Source organism: Paroedura picta, chromosome 15 (genome assembly GCF_049243985.1).
Source record: "Paroedura picta isolate Pp20150507F chromosome 15, Ppicta_v3.0, whole genome shotgun sequence".
Taxonomy (NCBI): domain Eukaryota; kingdom Metazoa; phylum Chordata; class Lepidosauria; order Squamata; family Gekkonidae; genus Paroedura; species Paroedura picta.
Window position 1 is genome coordinate 26,652,182 of NC_135383.1, and position 20,025 is coordinate 26,672,206.

The 20,025-nt window shown below is 46.5% G+C and overlaps 1 protein-coding gene across 1 annotated transcript; it reads left to right on the top strand.

Moving 5' to 3' along the window:
• The first annotated feature begins 127 nt into the window (after positions 1–127).
• C15H17orf78 (chromosome 15 C17orf78 homolog) lies at positions 128–15,001 on the top strand. The gene is made up of 7 exons (XM_077311884.1): positions 128–642; positions 2,967–3,050; positions 4,043–4,312; positions 6,640–6,750; positions 8,070–8,191; positions 13,342–13,434; positions 14,909–15,001. The coding sequence occupies exons 1-7, from the start codon at positions 588–590 to the stop codon at positions 14,918–14,920; spliced, it is 747 nt and encodes a 248-aa protein (XP_077167999.1). The 5' UTR covers positions 128–587; the 3' UTR covers positions 14,921–15,001.
• Positions 15,002–20,025: the final 5,024 nt, after the last annotated feature.

The window sequence follows — 20,025 nt, forward strand, 5'->3', positions numbered from 1 at the left end:
TTCTAAATCAGCATGGCTCCCTCACATTTCTTAGGGTTGGATCAGGTTCCCCAAATTCCAGAATATAGTGGAAGCTAGTTAACAGGACCATTCTAGAATGGAATACAGCACAATGGAACAGAACAGATTGTAGGCCAGACAGCAGGGTGCGGACTAGAGGTTTCGTTGATTGAGAAGAAGAGGTCACTAGAGGGTCAGGTCCCCCCCCCCATCACATTGTGCTTTAATATTTAATTGGCAATCAGGGGACACTTTGCTTATAACAGATATTCTTCTTTAAAGGCATAATTAACTAAACTCAACTAAGGGAGCATCTCTGTTTACCTGTGGCAGATACATGCTGTGAAACGGATTAAATTGCTAAAACAAACAGAAAGGCTGAAGAAATTGTCCAAAGGGTAAATCTGATTTCAGGCATTTTTTAAACTGGTGCAAGTGTGATCTTTTGGGAGACTGTTTTGTTTGTTGCTTGGACTGCTGATTTTACAAACGCATCAACAAGAAGCCCACTGCTTCCCTGCACTAGAGGCACGGGGGCTTACCTGGGGGGGGCGGTATCAGAAGTGGTCAGTCGTTCTTCACACGTTATGGACATCATACTCTCATTTAGTTTTTTGCTTGTACAAAACATCAGCCAACAAGGTGAGTGATTTTCCTTGGTTTCAATTTGTGTTGGGGACTCACTGGATACCCTCTTCTAGGGAGGAAACAATGTGGTTCACTCAGAAAGGTGAAAAGAAAGGGCAAGAACTCACAGCCTCCATAGTAGGGCATGGGTCCAAAAGAATGAGAAAAGCCCCTGATTTCCTTGAGCAGGGAGTTTGAGGATGGGTATCAGAAAGACAATATGCCTGTGAGGGTTTTGATTGCTATGACTGTTTCCACACTGGTCATGTTTGTGCCATTCAGTCCCCCTTCTCTACAATCTCACAACGAAAGGCAGAGTACGTGGCAGTGGTCAGCGGCAGGTGACCGCGGCGGGCAGACGCGAGTGGTGGCAGCCGGTGGCCGGCAGTGGCCGGGGGCTAGTGGAGGCGGCAGAGCCATGGCACTGGGCGCCTCCGGATTGTTGTACGCATGCACATACATGCATACACACGTGCCTGTGTGTGCCGCCCTTGCGTATGCGTTACCACAGTTGGGGGTCACAGAGTGAGGGCGGTTGAGAACCACTGACCTACAAAATTGATTTAAATAGACTTAAAATATTGTAACTCTGCTTATGACTGCAGTGTTAAATGTTTTCTCTCTGTCAAAACAGTACTAACTCAGGCAAAGAGATACTGCCCTGGAAAATGGTCCTTATATACATCAAATAAATAAGAATCATAGAACCATAGAGTTGGAAGGGACCTCCAGGTTCATCTAGTCCAACACGCTGCACAATGCAGGAAATTCACAACTACCTGCCCACCCCAATTCCATGCTCAGATGATGCCCCCCAATCCAGATTGTCAAGATCAATCTGTAACCTGATTCTGTCTTCTATGTTTGCTACTCCTCCCAGTTTAGTATCATCTGCAAATGTAATTAGCACCCCCTCTATTCCTTCATCCAAATAATTGATGAATATGTTGAACAACACAGAGCCCAGGACAGATCCATGGGGCACTCCTCTTGTTACTCCTCTCCAAGAGGATGATGAACCATTTACAAGCACCCTTTGGATGTGATCTGTCAACCAGTTTTCAATCCACCTAACAGTAATAGGATCTGTACCTAATTTTACCAACTTGCCAATAAGAATATCATGGGGAATCTTATCAAAAGCTTTACTGAAATCAAAATAAACTATATCCACAATGTCCCCCTGATCCAGCAAAGTGGTAACGTTCTCAAAAAAAGAAATAAGGTTAGTCTGACATGACTTGTTCTTGAGAAAGCCACGCTGAGTCTTAGTATTTACAGCCATCTGCTCTAGCTGCTCAAGGACTGACTGATGATTTGTTCTAAAATTTAGCCAGCTATAAATGTCAAGCTGACAGATCAGAAGTTACCCAGATCCTCCTTCCCCCATTCTTGAAGATGGGGACTACATTTGCCCGCCTCCAGTCTTCTGGCACTTCTGGGAGAAAGTGCTCCCAATTATTATTATTATTATTATTATTATTATTATTATTATTATTATTATTATTATTATTATTATTATTATTATTATTATTATTATTATTATTATTATTATTAATATGTATATGTATATGTATATGTATATGTATATGTATATGTATATGTATATGTATATGTATATGTATATGTATATGTATATTTATATTTATATTACCCCGCCTCCCCCCGAAGGCTCGAGGCGGCTTACATAACCCCGTCCCCTAAAACCATAAAATAACAATAAGATCCGATAATTTACAGTAATGGCAACAGCGATGGCGTAATCTACTCATTTGGTCTCCGCATCCTCAACTGCGGAGGGGGGTGACGCTCTCTACCGCCAGTTTGTGAGGGGGGGCTGATCTTCTTTCCGCCCGGCCTCAGTTATAAGCCTGGCGGAAGAGCTCCGTCTTACAGGCCCTGTGGAATGCTGGTAATTCCTGCAGGGCCCTCAGCTCTTCCGGGAGCTCCTTCCACCAGGTTGGGGCCAGGACCGAAAAGGCCCTGGCCCTGGTTGAGGCCAGGCGGGCTTCCTTGGGGCCGGGAACGACCAATAGGTTAGCCCCCGCAGAGCATAAAGCCAGTAGGAGTTGGTAGAAATCCTGTAGAAAGGAAACACTATATAAATTTAGAGGGGCTTGTTTATATTTTTAAAATCTCTTCTGTCACCTGACTAGAAAGGTTCCCTGTCATTTTCATTACCTCCTTATTCTCCATTTCAGTTCTTTAAACCAGGCAGTTTAATTGTTTTGATGCTGCTCTTTTTGTAAAACTAGTTAGTTGTGCCATGATTACATTTTTAGTACTTAATACACAAATGCACATACGTGTTTCTCCTCTTTTCTGTCTTTTACTTTCAGAATTCAACAAATATGACTGTAATGTGCAAATACATTCAGAAATCTTTCCAGAAATCACTAGAAGTATGTTTGTCATAATGAAAGGTAGGTAATATTGAACAAAGATCTCCATGATGAGTGAACTCTTTCCAAGAGGCTCTGTTTTATATCTTTTGGAAGAGATTCCTTCGATGAGATTCTCAGACCCTCCCAGTGCAAGTACAGAATATCCTGCCCATAGAGTGATGCCATGTGCCATCCTTAGTAAGCATAAATGTAACCTTGCTGGTGATGCCAGGAGTATGCCGTGTATTTTTATTATTATCTTTTACTTTTACTACTGTTGATTTTCACGATCATTTTATGATTTTACTTTTATTTGTGAAACTTTTAGAGAGTCTGTTTTCTCTGAGGCAATACACAAATGAGACATTCTCAACAGGGATTTTGTGGGATTTCCCGACAGCCCCATAAGAATTTCACCAGTTGGGTGGGAGTTAATTAAGTTTTTATAGTTTTTTTTTAATTTTTGAAAAAATGTATCGGGTGATGCATGGTGGAGCCTGGAGTGGGTGGAAAGTGTCCCCCCCCCCCCCGGTCAGAACAGTCCTTGCTGGCTGAGGCTCATCACACATGGAAGTAACTGGAGCCCAGAGAGACAAATACTCTCATTTTAACTTAACTATGTTAGGGGGTAGATGGCAGGGTCAAAAGAGACCCAGTGAAATACACGGGAATATCTAGCTAACGCCTCTCTATTATATTTATTTTAATATTAATAATTTTTTTCTCCCCAATGGGGACCAAAAGCAACTTATCCAACAGTTCTCACGTAGGGTTTCCAGGGCTGGGTTGGGAAATTTCTCTCTGTTCTCACCTGCTCCATTTTGCAATAACAACCCTGAGAGAGAGAAAAAATAAATTTTGGTAAACCAGCAATCTTCCACAGCAGCATGGGGATTTCAATCTGGGTCTCTCAATTCCTAACCCAGCAGTCTAACTGCTACACCTGGTAGGGGTGTTGCACAGGGGGCAGCCCATGGGTTGGAACTGGTCACATACAAAGATTATGAAGTTTTTGTTCTTTCTTTCTGCAGAAATGGTAGAAATACCAGTGAAAAGGGAGCGAAGTAAAAACCACACGATAGCTGTGTTGCAGTGTTCTGGCACACAAGGGCCTATGCAGGTATACCTCATTGTTTCTGAGAAGACACACGGAGGCAGACCGAAAGCTGCATACCTTCTCCAAAGCCTGAAATTAAACACTGATTTGGATGTGAAGGAGTGTCCTGCCAAATGTTGCTTTGGATCAGAGGATCATGAAAGAAGCTCCCAGAGGCCGGCAGAAGTTAAACTTACTGGGAAAGGTAAAGAGGGGAGTGGGTGGGGGAGAAGAGGGAGTAGGCATTGCAGTTTTCAGTGCAGAGTACAAAGTATTTAAAGTACAGTAACATTATGCAGCTAACCAGCCGTACGGTAAGAGCAGCATCAAAACAAAGCATACGCTGTTGGCAGGCTGCAACAGCAAGATGATGAAGACAAAAAGGGGGAGGAAAAAGAAACAAACCCAACCTGAAAAACAAGCTAGGCGCCAAAAAGGCTGAGAAGTCTAAAAATTATTGCCATAAACATCTATTAAATACATTTTATTGCACAGTGCTAAAGGTCAGTTTAAAACAATGCATTAAAATGTTCAGGGATGCTACGAATAACACACAATGTGCCCCACAGATAACAGAATGACCTGGTGCATTTCAGTCCAAACAGATCTTCTTCAGAAATCCACACATACATAAATATTCATAAACAACAACAACAAAAACTTTTTAGGAAGGCTGAATGAAAGTCTGTATTAAACTGAAGTACCAATAAATATCCTGGGTCTATATTGTGATGGACAGAATTCATGACTACCTATTTAATTTATCAAAGAAACACGGTTCTGTAAACCTCTCCTGGACTGAAGTGAAATAATCTGTGGGCAGCTGTGTGTCTATCATACGTATGCATTCCTGGATGCTTTAGTCCAGGGGTGGCCAAACTGTGGCTCCAGATGTCCATGGACTACAATTACCATGAGCCCCTGCCAGCACTTTGGCCACCCGTTCTTTAGGCTGATTGAGCAGGGGGCTGGACTATGTGGCCTATACGGCCCCTTCCAAATCTATGATTCTATGAATAAGTGGGAATTACCTCCACGGCTCCATGGACCTCTCAGCTCCATATGCTGTGTGCTCCTTATGTCCACAGCCCCTTGGTTTTTAGTAGTGTGCAGTCATCCCATACAGTACATATCAGTTATCACCCCAAATGTTGACATTCAAGGCCATTCCACACAGCGTTAATATTGCTGAAGTGTTATCATTGTGTAACGCTATTTATTTTTTGTTATTCATGACGTTGTACACAATCTGCAACACTCCCGCAAAAATCGCTTCGTTGTAGTGCTAAAAAAAAACTAGATTCTTGAGAACAACCTGCAACACATCTGAAAATGACATGTGCGTTCTCGGTATAGTGTTAGCAAGCATGTCCCTCCCTAAGCTATCGCACCTGAGCTTCCAGTGTCGCAATCACCATTTCCCCCCCCCTAAACCGGCAAAAGCAACAAATAAGCGATGCTTCTTTGGCTGAAATCCCTCCACAAGCAATTGTCTGTAAAGTTTCCAAGCACAATACAGCCCACCATTAGACACTGCCCATAATTTTAGCCAGAAATAGCACGGGGGGGGAATTTTTTTTAATTTTAAGAGCGTGTAAACGATTAAGCGCCAGCTCCTACACCAGCAAAAAAGGTCTTTCTGATACATCGAATGAACGAATATGAACAGTTTTTAAAGGGAAGCACGAACACAGTTAATTGGCTGTTCTGTTTGATTCACGGCCGGGGCGGGAGGAAGTGCAGAAAAACATTGACTCCTTTGTTGTGATTTTGGCGAGACCAGAAACTTGTGTGTTATGAGAACAGCGCTAGTGGGAGAGCCTTTTTTTTCAATACAAACAGCTGTGTGCGTTACCGAGACCTGCCACTATTGATTGCAGTGCTTTTCAATAGCGCACAGATTTAGCAACATTGCCCGTTGTGCGGAATGGCCCTCAGTGCCTCTACGGTAGCTAAGAACTATTTCCCACATGCAATTAGCATGTTGTAAGCATTCTGTGACATCACAGAAAGTCAGCCACTAACATGGGGCAAGCAGGATAGTCCCCCCAGGGCTTAAGAGTTGTGGGAACTCTGTTAATGAAGGTCCTCTTGGCTGCTCAAGTTAGTTTTGTTGAGACTTACTTTCAGATGGGTCAGTGCTCATCAAGACACCCTGGGGGTAATGATGGCATACTCCTATACAGAGTAACCTGGCATAGGTTGTACAGTCAGGTTTCTGCAAGACCCGATTTAGTGGGAGCAGAATTTCACGACTCTTCATTGTAAGGAAAAATCCCAACAGTGTGCTACACCCCGTTTTAAATGAGAAAAAAAAAGATTCCAAAAACAGCTTGGAAGCCAGACTGGCTGAAAATTGGGATAAAACTATATCAAACAAACAAATACATAAACCCAGATGTCATCATTTCTGGAGCAAAACTGCAAGTATACATTCTCTACAACATAACTTGCTGGAAACTAGAATTATTCTTTCAAGGTTCTATTCCTCTGCCCTTCCCTGCACTTTCCAATGTAAACTTTTATTCACAGTGTTTCTGCCCGGAGTGTTGAATTGTTCCATCAGCAGCAATCAGTCAAAGAATATCGCCTTTGTAGGAAAAGAACAGACCATGGATGAAAGTTGCGCTAAAAAAGAATGTGGTAATTAATTCTTACTTAAATCTTGCATGCTGAAGACTAATTAGTCAATATATTCACCAGGATATGTCCCATAAGAAAATTCTACAGGGAAAGGGCTGGATGGCTGCATGCTTTTAAGCAGAGTGCATTCCACACTAAAGATGCAATCTTTCTGGAAATTCTGAAGCCCGTGTGTGTGTGCATTTTTGTCTTTTAAAACCCAGAATTTTTTGGGTGTGTGTGAAATATATGCAACATTTGTTGTCTTATCAATCTAAATTTATATGACTGCTTTAACTACATAAAATACTTAATTGATAAATTTAGTTAAAAGGAAGATGAACCTCTAAAATTGTATATGCAAAAAAGTATTATTGGATATAACTGTAACTTGCATGCAAATACAAGACAGAAATTCTTTTTTTGATGGCACTAACCACAGGGAAGTGTGCTGACCTAATGAAATGAAAGACAGCAGTGCAAAAAGTATAGTAATAAGTGTAATTAGAGTGGTTTCTCAGTGGAACAGGAGGTGGTGGCTTCTTCATCTTTGGAAGTTTTTAAACAGAGGCTAGCCATCTGACGGAAAGGCTGATTCTGTGAAGGCACAAGGGGGTGGCAGGTGACAGTGGATGAGCGAGAGGGTTGTGAGTGTCCTGCATAGTGCAGGGGGTTGGACTAGATGACCCAGGAGGTACCTTCCAAATTTATAATTTTTTTAATTCTAAATTCCGTCTCAACCTCCAGAAGAAGTTCCTGACAGTTAGAGCAGATTCTCAGTGGAACAGGCTTCCTCAGGAGGTGGTGGCCTCTCCATCTTTGGAGATTTTTAAACAGAGGCTGGAGAGCCATCTGACGGAGGGGCTGATTCTGTGAAGGCAAAGGGGTGGCAGGTGACAGTGGATGAGCGATAGGGTTGTGGGTGTCCTGCATAGTACAGGGGGTTGGACTAGATGACCCAGGAGATCCCTTCCAACTCTATGATTCTATGATTCAGTGTGGCGTGGATTTTATAGATCAGGCCCAAAATATCTTGAAACAACTCTACAGTTTAGGATTGCCAACCTCCAGGTCCTGGAAATTTTCTGGAATTACAACCAACCTCCAACTAACAGGATGAGTCCTCCCGGGGAAAATGGCTGCTTTGGAAGGTGGACTGTCTTATATACTGTATACTGAGTTGGCTCCCATCCCCAAGCCTTGTGTCCCCAGGCTCCATTCTGACATCTCCAGGCAATTCCCAACCCGGAGTTAGCAACCGTATGCGACTGCAATAGATCCACTTCCTTCTGCTACTTCCTGTTATGCGTAGAGAATGTTCTTTGTCTTCCTGCTTGTAGGCAAAAGTGATCTGGAATACAGGAGGAAGAGAAGTATCCGTATCAAAATAGCCATCCTTTGTATTGTGCTCCCAGTGGTGTTAGGCATTCTGATCTTCGGTGTATGTGAAGTTCCAGTGCCGGTAAGTTGACCTTCGAGGCCAAGTTCCTGCAACATTGTGCAGAGGCTCTGAATTCATTCAGTAATCCTCCCACCTTCATATTTTGCTAAGGGGTAAGTGGGCGGAGAGTGGCCGGGGCTGGTCCGGGTGAAGGGCCAATCGGAAGGCGCTTCGCAGGTGAGGGCACAAACTAAGCCCTTACCTGGACAGGGCAGAAAGTGACGGGGAAGCGGCAGGACACTGTGAGTAAAGAAGGAGGCCTTCCTCTCAGGCCTAGAAGCACACCCTTTGAGCAGAAATTAGAGTAAGGGGGAAATAAAATAGATCCCCTTTGTACACATGATGGGTCCCCCACCTCCCCAGAGTATCACAGCTGTATTTCAGGTCAATATAATTATAACAATCATGATGTGTCTGCCATCTACCTACCTGTCTGTTTGTCTGTCTGTCTATAAGTCTGGGATTTGGTAGACACAGGCTAGAAGATGTTCTTCGAAAACAACAGCTTTATTCAGACAAACTCCAGCTCCAAACATTGAACAGGAAACATATACACAGGCACAAACTTATATACAGTTCAGGCAGCCCACCGAGGGCTCTAACTGACCCCTAATGGAGGAGCCTGATTGGTCCTTTGGATTGGTCCATAAATATGGTCTTTAACAGTTAGTGATTTGGTGACCTTCAAGCCATCATTTGCATATTGGCAATTGTGCTGAATGTCCCCATACATAATACCCCTTCCCCCTAAGAGGAGCCCTTATCAAGTTATATATGAAGTCTTCCAGGTGTATTCCATTGCTTGCAGGAGGGTCTGAGTTGGGGCGCCGGCAGCAGAGACGAGGAAGCACGCATTGGTGCTGGGCTGATGCTGCTGGGGCTGAGCATGGCATGCAGATGGTGACTGTCAAAGTCGGTGCCAGAGGCAGCAGTGACAATGGAGAGGAGGATGCAGTGGCTGTTGGGTCGGCTTCACTGTCTGATGACTGGTCATCCAGGCTGAAGTCATCTGGTTGCATAGAGGGTGAGCCAGAAGGTTGAGGCGTGTCCTGTGATGGCGGGAAGTTGCTCCCGCTTTTGGTCCACGTGGCGGTGCAGTGTTTTGCCACCAGAATCTTGAACCACATACGATACAGGCCCCGTACCGTGGAGGACCTGAGCCAGAATCCAACAAGGCATGCCGGTATAGTTCCGGATGAAGCCCATTGGTGAGGGAACCTGGAGTCTCCTGGGTTTCCCAGCCGGGAGGTTGCATTGTGTTGAGATCAGGTTTGAGCTGGTCTAGTAGAGACGGCAGGCCATAATCCATTAGGAGCTCTGCTGGGCTTCTCTCGCTAGTGGTCGAGGGGGTGATATTCTGATAGGATTGTGGTAGAATGGGAAATCACCGGAGTGCATCCTTCATGGACTGCGCCATTTGCTCGGCCTGCTCATTGGTAGAGAGATGGAACAGGGCCAATGTTAGGTGCTCAATCAGGTGGCTCGAGGTGGACCACCAGAAATTGGACACAGTTGTCAGAAACGAGTTTCTGCAGTGACCCAATAACCATCCTTGAGGTCATGGAGGAGACTGGTACCCCCTTGAGCCACAGAGAAGAAGTCCACAATAAGAAGGAACGTTTGTCCCTGGAAGGGGCCAGTAAAGTCCAAATGCAGGCGGGACCAGGGCATCCTGGATGTTTCCCATTGCTGGACAGTAGCTTGCAGCATCTCTGAGTGGTTTGCCTGGCATGGGGTGCAGTGCTTGATCCAGGCCTCGATGTTCCCGTCAATGCCAGGCCATCAGACATAGGTCCTTACGAAAGCCTTCATCTGGATGATCCTGGGGTGACCCACATGCAGCACTGCCAGGTGATGGATCCTGGTGATGCTGAGCAGAGATGGACAGAGATGTCCGTGGAACAGGGAACGTGGCAGGCGATTGGGCATGTTACTGCTCTACGCTCTGGAATTGGTGGGTTTTTTCGTTGCTGTTGGCTCTGCTGGAAGTCTTTGACTTGGCCACTTTGGAGCGTTGTCTTTGATCAGCAGGCTCAGGTGATGTGGCTGAGCTTGCCAGACAGCTGACATTGCACATCCCCAAAAAGGCAAATCTTCTGGGGATGTGGTCTGATTGGAGTTGATGGGGTTGATTGGAGCTTCTCCACCTCCTTGTCTGATGTGCTGTCCTCGCTCTCAATGTCCTCTGTGTGGACAGGTGCTGCCTTGGGCCTTGTAGTGGTGGCAGCTCTAGCTTGGCAAATGGGCCTAGATGTTGGCCGCTGCAACCTTAGCAGCAAGAGCTTCATCAAGTGCATGCTGGAATGTCAGTTTGCGCTGCGAGGTCAGCCAACACTGTGTGTGTTCATCCCACAGTCCACAGGTGAGCCTGTCCCAGACCAGGACCTTCCCATTATCAAACTCACAATGCCAGGCGGCCAGATGCAGGGCATCTGGAGACAGACTTCCCTTCTTGTTGGTTGCAACGGTAAAACGCATCACACTGTGCAACCTTGGCTGGTTGAGCATCGAAGTGCTGCTGCAACTTGTTCACTATGGTCAACTTCCCGGGGCGAGAAGATCCTTTGAGAGGGCGAAGGTTGAGCGGCCGCATACAATAAGGAGCACTTCTTAGCCGCATCTGTGATGTCACTGGTTTTGAAGAAGCATTTGAGTCGGACAGTGTAGAACTCAGTGTGATGGCCGTCAAGTGATTCCAATTTCAGCACAGATGCAATGGCCGTTGTGATTGGTGGAGATTCTGTCATGGAGCGCTCCAGCCAATCGGCAGCCCAGGGGCTGAGCCTGGTCTCTCTGGGGTGGCTCTCAGCCACAGTTGTTCCCAGCAATCAGAACATGAGTGGTCCCTGTGGTGACAGGGCACAGCCAGCCTCCCCTCCTTGTGAGGCAGTGAGAGGGTTGGGTGCACTTGACCGGTTGTTCCCTCCTGACAGGCAGGGCACTGAGCACGGAGGAGGGAGATTCACTGGTGGCTCCAGCTGACCCTTCACTTTCCAGAGCAGGCTGCCTAGGACACAGCTCCCATCCTTGTGGCCAATAGTACGTCTGGGGGTCGATAGGCACAGACTAGACTTTCTTCAAAAACAGCAGCTCTTTATTCAGACGAACTCCAAACACCAAACAGGGAACATGAGCACACACACAGGAACATATATACAGTTCAGGCAGCCCATGGAGGGCTCTGATTGGTCCTTAACTGTCTTTAACAGTTAGTCATTGGGTGGCCTTCAAGCCATCATTTGCATATTGACAGGTTGTGCCAAATGTCCACATGCATAAAACGCTCTCTCTCTCTCTCTCTCTCTCTCTCTCTCTCTCTCTCTCTCTCTCTCTCTCTAACATGTATGGCCTTAAAGGTAACTACCAAGACCATAAGCTTGATTCAGGATTCAGCTGGTGTACCTGTTGGAGCACAGGTCAGATGTGGGCCCTCCAAGGTGTTCCCGCAGCATTCTGCACCGCTGCATTTTATCTTACTTCTCCCTCTAAGGAGCTCAAAGTGGCAGCCATGATTTTACTCGTACAATAACCCTGTAGAAGAGGTCAGGCCAAATTCACTCAAAGAGTTTCTGCAGTGTGTGTCTTGGTTTAAACCTGAGTCTCACTAGTTCTAATCACATCCTCTTAACAATTACACCATGCTGTCCTGTCATAAAGGAAAGACAATAAAGAGCTGTTTTAAAAATTATAAATTGTATAAGGAGAGCAAAATTTATCACCCTCTCAGTTACAACTAGAATTTTGGGCCCCCCAATAAAACTGGCTGGCGGCAGATTAAGGACTGACAAAAGAAATATGCCTTCATGCAGCAAAGTGGCAATAAACTTGTGGGGGCTTTTTGCACGGCTTCAAAATAGCACAATGGTTGCTAATTGAAAACGCTACTAATTTGCCTTAACGCACGAAGTCGTAGACAATCTGCAACACTCCTGAAACCAATCAGCAAAAAGCACTTCGTTGTAGCGCTTTTAGGGGAATCCCAAAAAGTGGATTCACCCTCCGGAAAGCGATACACTCCTGCAACCAATCTGCAACAGTAGCGAAAAAGACCTGTGCGTTCCCATTGTTGCGGTTTCTTCAAAGTCCCTCCTCCTGAGCCTGTCCTCCAAACTTCCGGCGAAGCGATCGCCATTTTTTTTTCCCCGAGCGAGTGGAGATCAACGCACCGGCGAGCCTCCGTTTAGCCAGTGAGGCTTCCCAGGCTGCAGTCCCTCCTCAGAGCTGTTTACAGTCACAAGAAGCCCGCAGAAGCCCGTTTGCTGATGTATTTTCCCTTTATTTTTCACACTGTTTCGGCTGAAAATCGCGCCCGTGAGGGGGGGGGGAGGGGGGATTTTTTTTTCCACTCCGAGGCAGCGTGGCCACGATCAAATGACAGCTCAAACAGAGGCTTCCCGGCTTCAGTCCCTCCCCTTCAGTCACTAAGCACACACATTTCACACACACATTTCACACATTCCATTCAGCCGAAAATCGGGCCCGTGAGAGGGGGGGGGGATTTTTTTTTTTTTCACTCTGAGGCAGCGTGTTAACGATCAACCGATCAAACGACAGCTCAAACACACCAGGCAGCTGGATGGGTCTCTCCGTTGCAACGAATCTACCCAGATTCGTTACAATGGGTCTGTTTGTTTTTTTAAAAAACCTTTCTTAAAGGGAAAGGGGCTGTTTGGGAGCATGCTAACGGCTGCCCATTGGCTGCTTGACGGCCAGGGGCGGGACGAGCTTGGCAATAGCGCTTCCTTTCTAGCGATTTCTGCCGAGACCGGAAGCCTGTGGGAAACGCTAAAAAACGCAACTGATTCCACTACAAAGGCAGGTATGCATAACGACGAATTCCACTATTTTAAATGGCGATTTTTCATTCAGTGACCAATTTGCAACAAAGATCCCCGTGCAAAAAGGCCCGTGGAATTCACTGCCCCAAGACAATCACTAACTCAAATGATTGTTTAAATAGGACTAAAATTCATGGAGGATGTCTTTCAGTAGCAAAGGTGGCTAAATGGATCCTCCATCCAGAAAGGCAGGATAACCAGAAATACCAAATGTTCTGGGGAAATACTGCTTTTTGATAACACATTTACAACCAATTCTAATTAAACTTGCTTCTCAGGTCTGCAATTTCACCCTATCTATTTTTAAATAATAGTTTATTTCTTTTTGTTCAGGTTTGGTTGCCTTGTGATAACTGCAGAGACAAATACAAAATAGGAAGTGAGAAGACAGACTTGACTTCTGAGATCCCTGGACCATCCAATACGGTCTGTGGAGGGGGGGGGAGGCTCCCAAATGCACTGCAGAATTGCCTCTTTCGTTCAGGGACACAGACCTTCTTAATAGACCTTATGATGGACACAGGAAGAGCAATTCTGTGTTGAACCCATGCAGCGGCAGCCAGATGCGGTACTGAAAGTTATGTGGTAGCTGAATGCCCCAACAGTGCTGCAGCCGCGGTGTCTGTGGTGATCCTGCTGCAGCATCCCGTTACAGTGTTGTTGCAATGCGGGGCCAGTGTGATAAACAGGGCAGGCAGGATCCAGTGGGAATCTTGAGTCAAGGAGGCTAAGCTAAGCCTCCGCCACTGGCAGGGGGTGGAGAGGGGTGGCCCAGTTCCTGCTACAAGCCCCAGCTGTGGGGAGCGGGGAACATGCATCAGCCTTGTGGACGCGGGGCCCCTGGGAGTGATGACGGACAGGAACACGAATATGAGAGTCCCACTTTTTATTTCATATTTTATTTAGGAGATACCTTGTCCTTTACAAAATTGATTCTACCACCTGACACCGATTCCTAAATATTTGGGCATCAGATTTTTCCCCCTGTGCTAAAATTATGGTGGCCTGTAAATCTAAATTAGTACATGAAGACATTTATATTTTGTTAGACCCCTTGGTCCACCCAGGTTACTACTGTCTATTCCCTGGGGTTTCTTGATGGCCTGGAAATGAGCAAGAGTCATTCATTCATTCATTCAATTTATAGTCCACCTTCCTCCTGCTACTAAAGGTGGATTACAAAATAGTACCCCATAAAACCCCATTAAATGTCCCAAACTTTAAACCCATGATCAAAGTCAAAACATGATAGAAAAGAAATCTTCCCGCCTCCCCACAACCATCCAGGGGATTTTTTCCCCATGAGATGGAAAGATGAGGGACCCATTGATCTTAGCAGACCGAGCCTCAACTGAAGACTAGGCAGAAGAGCTCTACGGCAGGGGTAGTCAACCTGTGGTCCTCCAGATGTCCATGGACTACAATTCCCATTTGCTGGCAGGGGCTCATGGGAATTGTAGTCCATGAACTTCTGGAGGACCACAGGTTGACTACCCTTGCTCTATGGAACGTTTATCGGATTATATGTCCATATATGATCATGTTGAAACCCCCTCCCTCAATGGCCTGGGGGGAGTGGGAAGGGGAGGGGCCCTGGGTGGGCATGTAGACAACTATGCTTCCCATATTTTGCACAATGGTGCCACCTTTGGGATTTCTAGAAGCCTAGATAATGTTTCAGGGGTTTCTCAATGGTAACAAAGTTGAGAAAAGCTGGTCTATTCCAATCATCAGTAATTTCGAAGAGCCTCAAGGGAACAATGTTCTTTTTCAAAAGCTGGAACTCTTTAATTGACTGGATATATTATGGGGTTAAGCCATGTGGGTTAAGTCATGGCCCCTTCCATAATATTGTTTAATTTGCTGCTATTGGTGACACAATTTTTCCTTTGTTTTCCAGGAAAAGGTTTAATATCGAGCACTTTGTAGCAAAATAGAGCTGGGATCAGGATCATTTTATGTTACTTCTGAAACAATTAAACCACAAACAGAACCACAGTAGTTTCTCTCATTACTTGTATATCGCCCCCCCACAAATTTGTGTCCATAATGATGCACCAGGTAAAAGCAACCCTGATTGGCCCTCAGTGGGGGATATATCCCCAATGGGGAGAGGGCCCATGGATCAGATCTCCAGCAGCCAGGGAATATTGCAGCTCCAGTCCTGAATCTGGCTGCTGCCCATTATTGCTGCCCATTACATACCTACCGGGTTGCCAGGTCTACGTTAATTTCCAAAGATGGAGAACCCTGTTAATTTGGGGGATGGTGCTGGGAGTGGGTGGGATTAGGAGCAGGGAGGGACCTCGGGAGAATATCCCTTGAAGACCAAGATGTATGAGGAAAGGTTGGGGGAGCTTGGTCCGTTTAGCCTGGAGAGGTCCGTTTAGATTGGACACTCACAACCCTCTCGCTCATCCACTCTAACCTGCCACCCCTTTGAACCTCTAACTGTCAGGAACTTCTTCCGGATGTTTAGACGGAATTTCTTTTGCATTAATTTCATCCCATTAGATCTGGTCCGTCCCTCTGGGGCAAGAGAGAACTCTGTTCCATCCTCTATATGGCAGCCTTTTAAATATTTGAAGATGGTTATCAGATCCCCTCTCAGTCATCTCCTCTCCAGGCTAAACAGACCAAGCTCCCCCAACCTTTCCTCATACGTCTTGGTCTCCAAACCCCTCACCATCTTTGTTGCCCTCCTCTGGACACGCTCCAGTTTGTCTACATCCCTCTTCAACTGGGGTGCCCAAAGCTAAACACAGGATTCCAAGTGAGGCCAAACCAGAGCAGAGTAAAGCGGTAGCATCATCCTGTGACCTGGACACAATACTCCGTTTGATACAGCCCAAAATCCCATTTGCCTTTTTAGCCACTGAGTCACACAGTTGACTCATGTTTTAACTCTCCCAAACAGGCTCCAGGCAATTCTTCAATATCTAGGGCCATTTCGCACGGCTTCAAAATAGCACAATGGTTGCTAATTGAAAACGCTACTAATTTGGAATAACCCACGACGTCGTAGACAATCTGCAACACTCCTGAAACCGACCCGCAAAAAGCGCTTCGTTGTAGCGCTTTCAGGAGAATCCCAAAAAGTGGATTCACCCTCCGGAAAGCGATACACTCCTGCAACCAATCTGCAACAATAGCGATAAAGACCTGTGCGTTAACATTGTTGCGGTTTCTTCAAAGTCCCTCCTCCTGAGCCTGTCCTCCAAACTTCCGGCGAAGCGATCGCCATTTTTTTTTCCCCGAGCGAGTGGAGATCAACGCACCGGCGAGCCTCCGTTTAGCCAGTGAGGCTTCCCAGGCTGCAGTCCCTCCTCAGAGCTGTTTACAGTCACTAAGCACAAGAAGCCCGCAGAAGCCCGTTTGCTGACGTATTTTCCCTTTATTTTTCACACTGTTTCGGCTGAAAATCGCGCCCGTGAGGGGGGGGGAGGGGGGATTTTTTTTTCCACTCCGAGGCAGCGTGGCCACGATCAAATGACAGCTCAAACAGAGGCTTCCCGGCTTCAGTCCCTCCCCTTCAGTCACTAAGCACACACATTTCACACATTCCATTCAGCCGAAAATTGGGCCCGTGAGAGGGGGGGGATTTTTTTTTTTTCACTCTGAGGCAGCGTGTTAACGATCAAATGATCAAACGACAGCTCAAACACCCCAGGCAGCTGGATGGGTCTCTCCGTTGCAACGAATCTACCCAGATTCGTTACAATGGGTCTGTTTTTTTTTTTTTTTTTAAAACCTTCCTTAAAGAAAAAGGGGCTGTTTGGGAGCATGCTAACGGCTGCCCATTGGCTGCTTGACGGCCAGGGGCGGGACGAGCTTGGCAATAGCGCTTCCTTTCTAGCGATTTCTGCCGAGACCGGAAGCCTGTGGGAAACGCTAAAAAACGCAACTGATTCCACTACAAAGGCAGGTATGCATAACGACGAATTCCACTATTTTAAATGGCGATTTTTCATTCAGTGACCAATTTGCAACAAAGATCCCCGTGCAAAAAGGCCCCTAATATTGAACCTACTCTTCTCCATATGGATTGACAGATCCAGAGAATGAAGCCAGGCTAAGATAAGGGATTTATGTATTTATTTCACTGATTAGATGTGAATTGCCACCCAACAGAGGGGTATATAAATCCCCCCAAAACCAAGAAATGCAGAGAATGCTGTGAGCGGGGGGCGAGCAGTCTGATGAAGCCACTGACTCACCCAATGCTGATGTCAGCCCTGCTATCTCCCCCCAGAAGAACAGGAGTCACTGATGCCATCTCTCCACCACTGATGCCTCTCCTCCGTAGGCATGGGAGTTTTCCACCCAGCCCTGCCACCAAGATAGCAATGCCGCAAGTGGGTGGAGTGGCATGGGAGCTGCCACGGTTTACCCCTTCACTCCTAAGGCCAGTCCTGCTTCTCTTCTGCAAGTGAGCAAGCAGTGGAGGAGAACCAGGAGCTGACCGCCTCCATCGTGTGACGTGAGGCGGCTGTGCAGGTGAGGGGAAAAGAACAGCAGTGGTAATGCTGCAGGGAAAGGGGGGTGGGGTATTCTCCACATCTTCACGCGAGTCTCACAAGTCCCCAGCTTGGATGGTCATAAAACAACAACATAATTATCAATATAAAAATAAGCCATGCAGTCAAGCAGATGAAACAACATCAAGCAGAATGCCCAGGCTAGAAGCAGACAATCAAAAAGAGGTGGAACCCCACAGTTTAAAAGCCATACATGTTTTGCATGGAATCAGGATCCTTGAAGAGATCCCAAAGTGGCAGGGCCACCACTGAAAATGCCCACCTGGCCTGTGGGAGGGGACACAGATCAGGGCTTGAAAGCGACCACCTCCACCATAATGGTATGCAGGTCTCTTTCTATGGCAATTCCATTGGTCTGCATGATACTTCCACTTTTGTAGGTGTTGCCTCCACAATCCTTATTTCCTGCTGGTTCCAAGCAAGGCTGTCAATGAAAAAGCATTGCCAGGTCCCATCTGACCCCCAGGTTGCCAGATCACAGAAGCATAGAGTTGGAAAGGGGCCATCTGGGCCAGGAAACTCCCGGAGATTTGGGCAGGACTGGGGCCTCAGAGGAGAATAGTGCTGTAATATCCACCCTCCAAAGCAACCATTTCCTCCAGGGGAACTGATCTCTGTAGACGGGAGATGAGCTGGAATTCCAGGGGATCCCCAGGTCAGGAAATGGAGGGAAGGACAGAGCTCTAAAGAAGAGTACCTACAGGTTACTAGGCACTGTAGATCAATCATCAGAAAGCCCAAAGCTGAGAGTGAGCTAAGATTGGCCAGGGAAGCCCATTGTAACAAGATTTTTCAGTTATGTGAGGAGCAAACGTAAAGGAGGCAATAGGCCCACTGTTGGGTGCAGATGGACAAACTCTAACGGAGGATGCAGAGATAGCAGAAAGACTCTGCGCTGCTTTTCCCCACAAGTCAAAGGGTTTAGGCACATCTAGAGTTGGTAGTAGCCAAGGGATAACGTCTGGGTGGAAGTTTGACATGGACAGAGAGATTGTTGAGAGGCATTTAGCTGGCAAATACTCCAGAACTTAGAGACAGAATTCAACGAGATCTGAACACAATGGAAAAATGGGCAAATGAGAACAAGATGCAATTTAATAAAGATAAATGTAAAGTTCTACATCTGTGTCAGAAAAATGAAAAGCATGTATACTGGATGTTCTAGGTTAGCGATCCCCAACCTGTGGGCTGCGGACCACATGTGGTCCTTCAACTAATTGGTGGGCCCCGAAGGACACCTTCTCCCCCCCCTGTGGCCCTTTACAACACACTTCACTCCCAGAAGGGACTATCTCGTTGCATAGAAACAAGCTCAGGGTTCCCATTGATTTGTCATTGTCATGAGTTAAAATTTCCATGAAAATAAAATGTTCCTTATGTTCATTGTTGTGACATGTCTGTATCTTATTTTGAAGGGATGTTTAAACATTACCATAGTGATCAGAGAGCGTTAGGGCAGTGGTTGAGAGTAGAGGAGTAAACTACCCCCCCACCGGGCCTCAGTAAAAGGCGTTGAGTGGTCCCCGGTGATAAAAAGGTTGGGGACCACTGTTCTAGGTAACACTGTGTGTGAACAAGACCTTGGGGTACTTGTGGACTGTAAGCTAAACATGAGCAGGCAGTGTGATGCAGCGATAAAAAAGGCTAATGCCATTTGGGGCTGTATCAACAGGGGCATCACATCAAAATCACAAGATGTCATAGTCCCATTGTATACGGCACTGGTCAGACCACACCTGGAGTACTGTGTGCAGTTCTGGAGGCCTCACTTCAAGAAGGACATCGATAAAATTGAAAGGGTACAGAGGAGAGCAACGAGGATGATCTGGGGCCAAGGGACCAAGCCCTATGAAGATAGGTTGAGGGACTTGGGAATGTTCAGCCTGGAGAAAAGGAGGTTGAGAGGGGACATGATAGCCCTCTTTAAGTATTTGAAAGGTTGTCACTTGGAGAAGGGCAGGATGCTGTTTCTGTTGGCTGCAGAGGAGAGGACACGCAGTAATGGGTTTAAACTTCAAGTACAACGATATAGGCTAGATATCAGGAAAAAGTTTTTCACAGTCAGAGTAGTTCAGCAGTGGAATAGGCTGCCTAAGGAGGTGGTGAGCTCCCCCTCACTGGCAGTCTTCAAGCAAAGGTTGGATACACACTTTTCTTGGATGCTTTAGGATGCTTTGGGCTGATCCTGCGTTGAGCAGGGGGTTGGACTAGATGGCCTGTGTGGCCCCTTCCAACTCTATGATTCTATGATTCTAGGTCCCCCGTGGGGGCTGGCATCCCTGAACCTCACAGGGGTCCAAGGCCACAAAATAAGCCATTTTCTTCGGGGGGGGGGCTGATGTGTGCCGTCTGGAGATGAGCTGCAATTCCAGAGATCCCCCGGGCCCCCCTGGAGGCTGGCACCCCAAGGACGTTTTGCAGCAGCCAAGCGGTGGCTTTCCCGATGCCCATGGACTGCAATTCCCATGAGCCCCTGCCA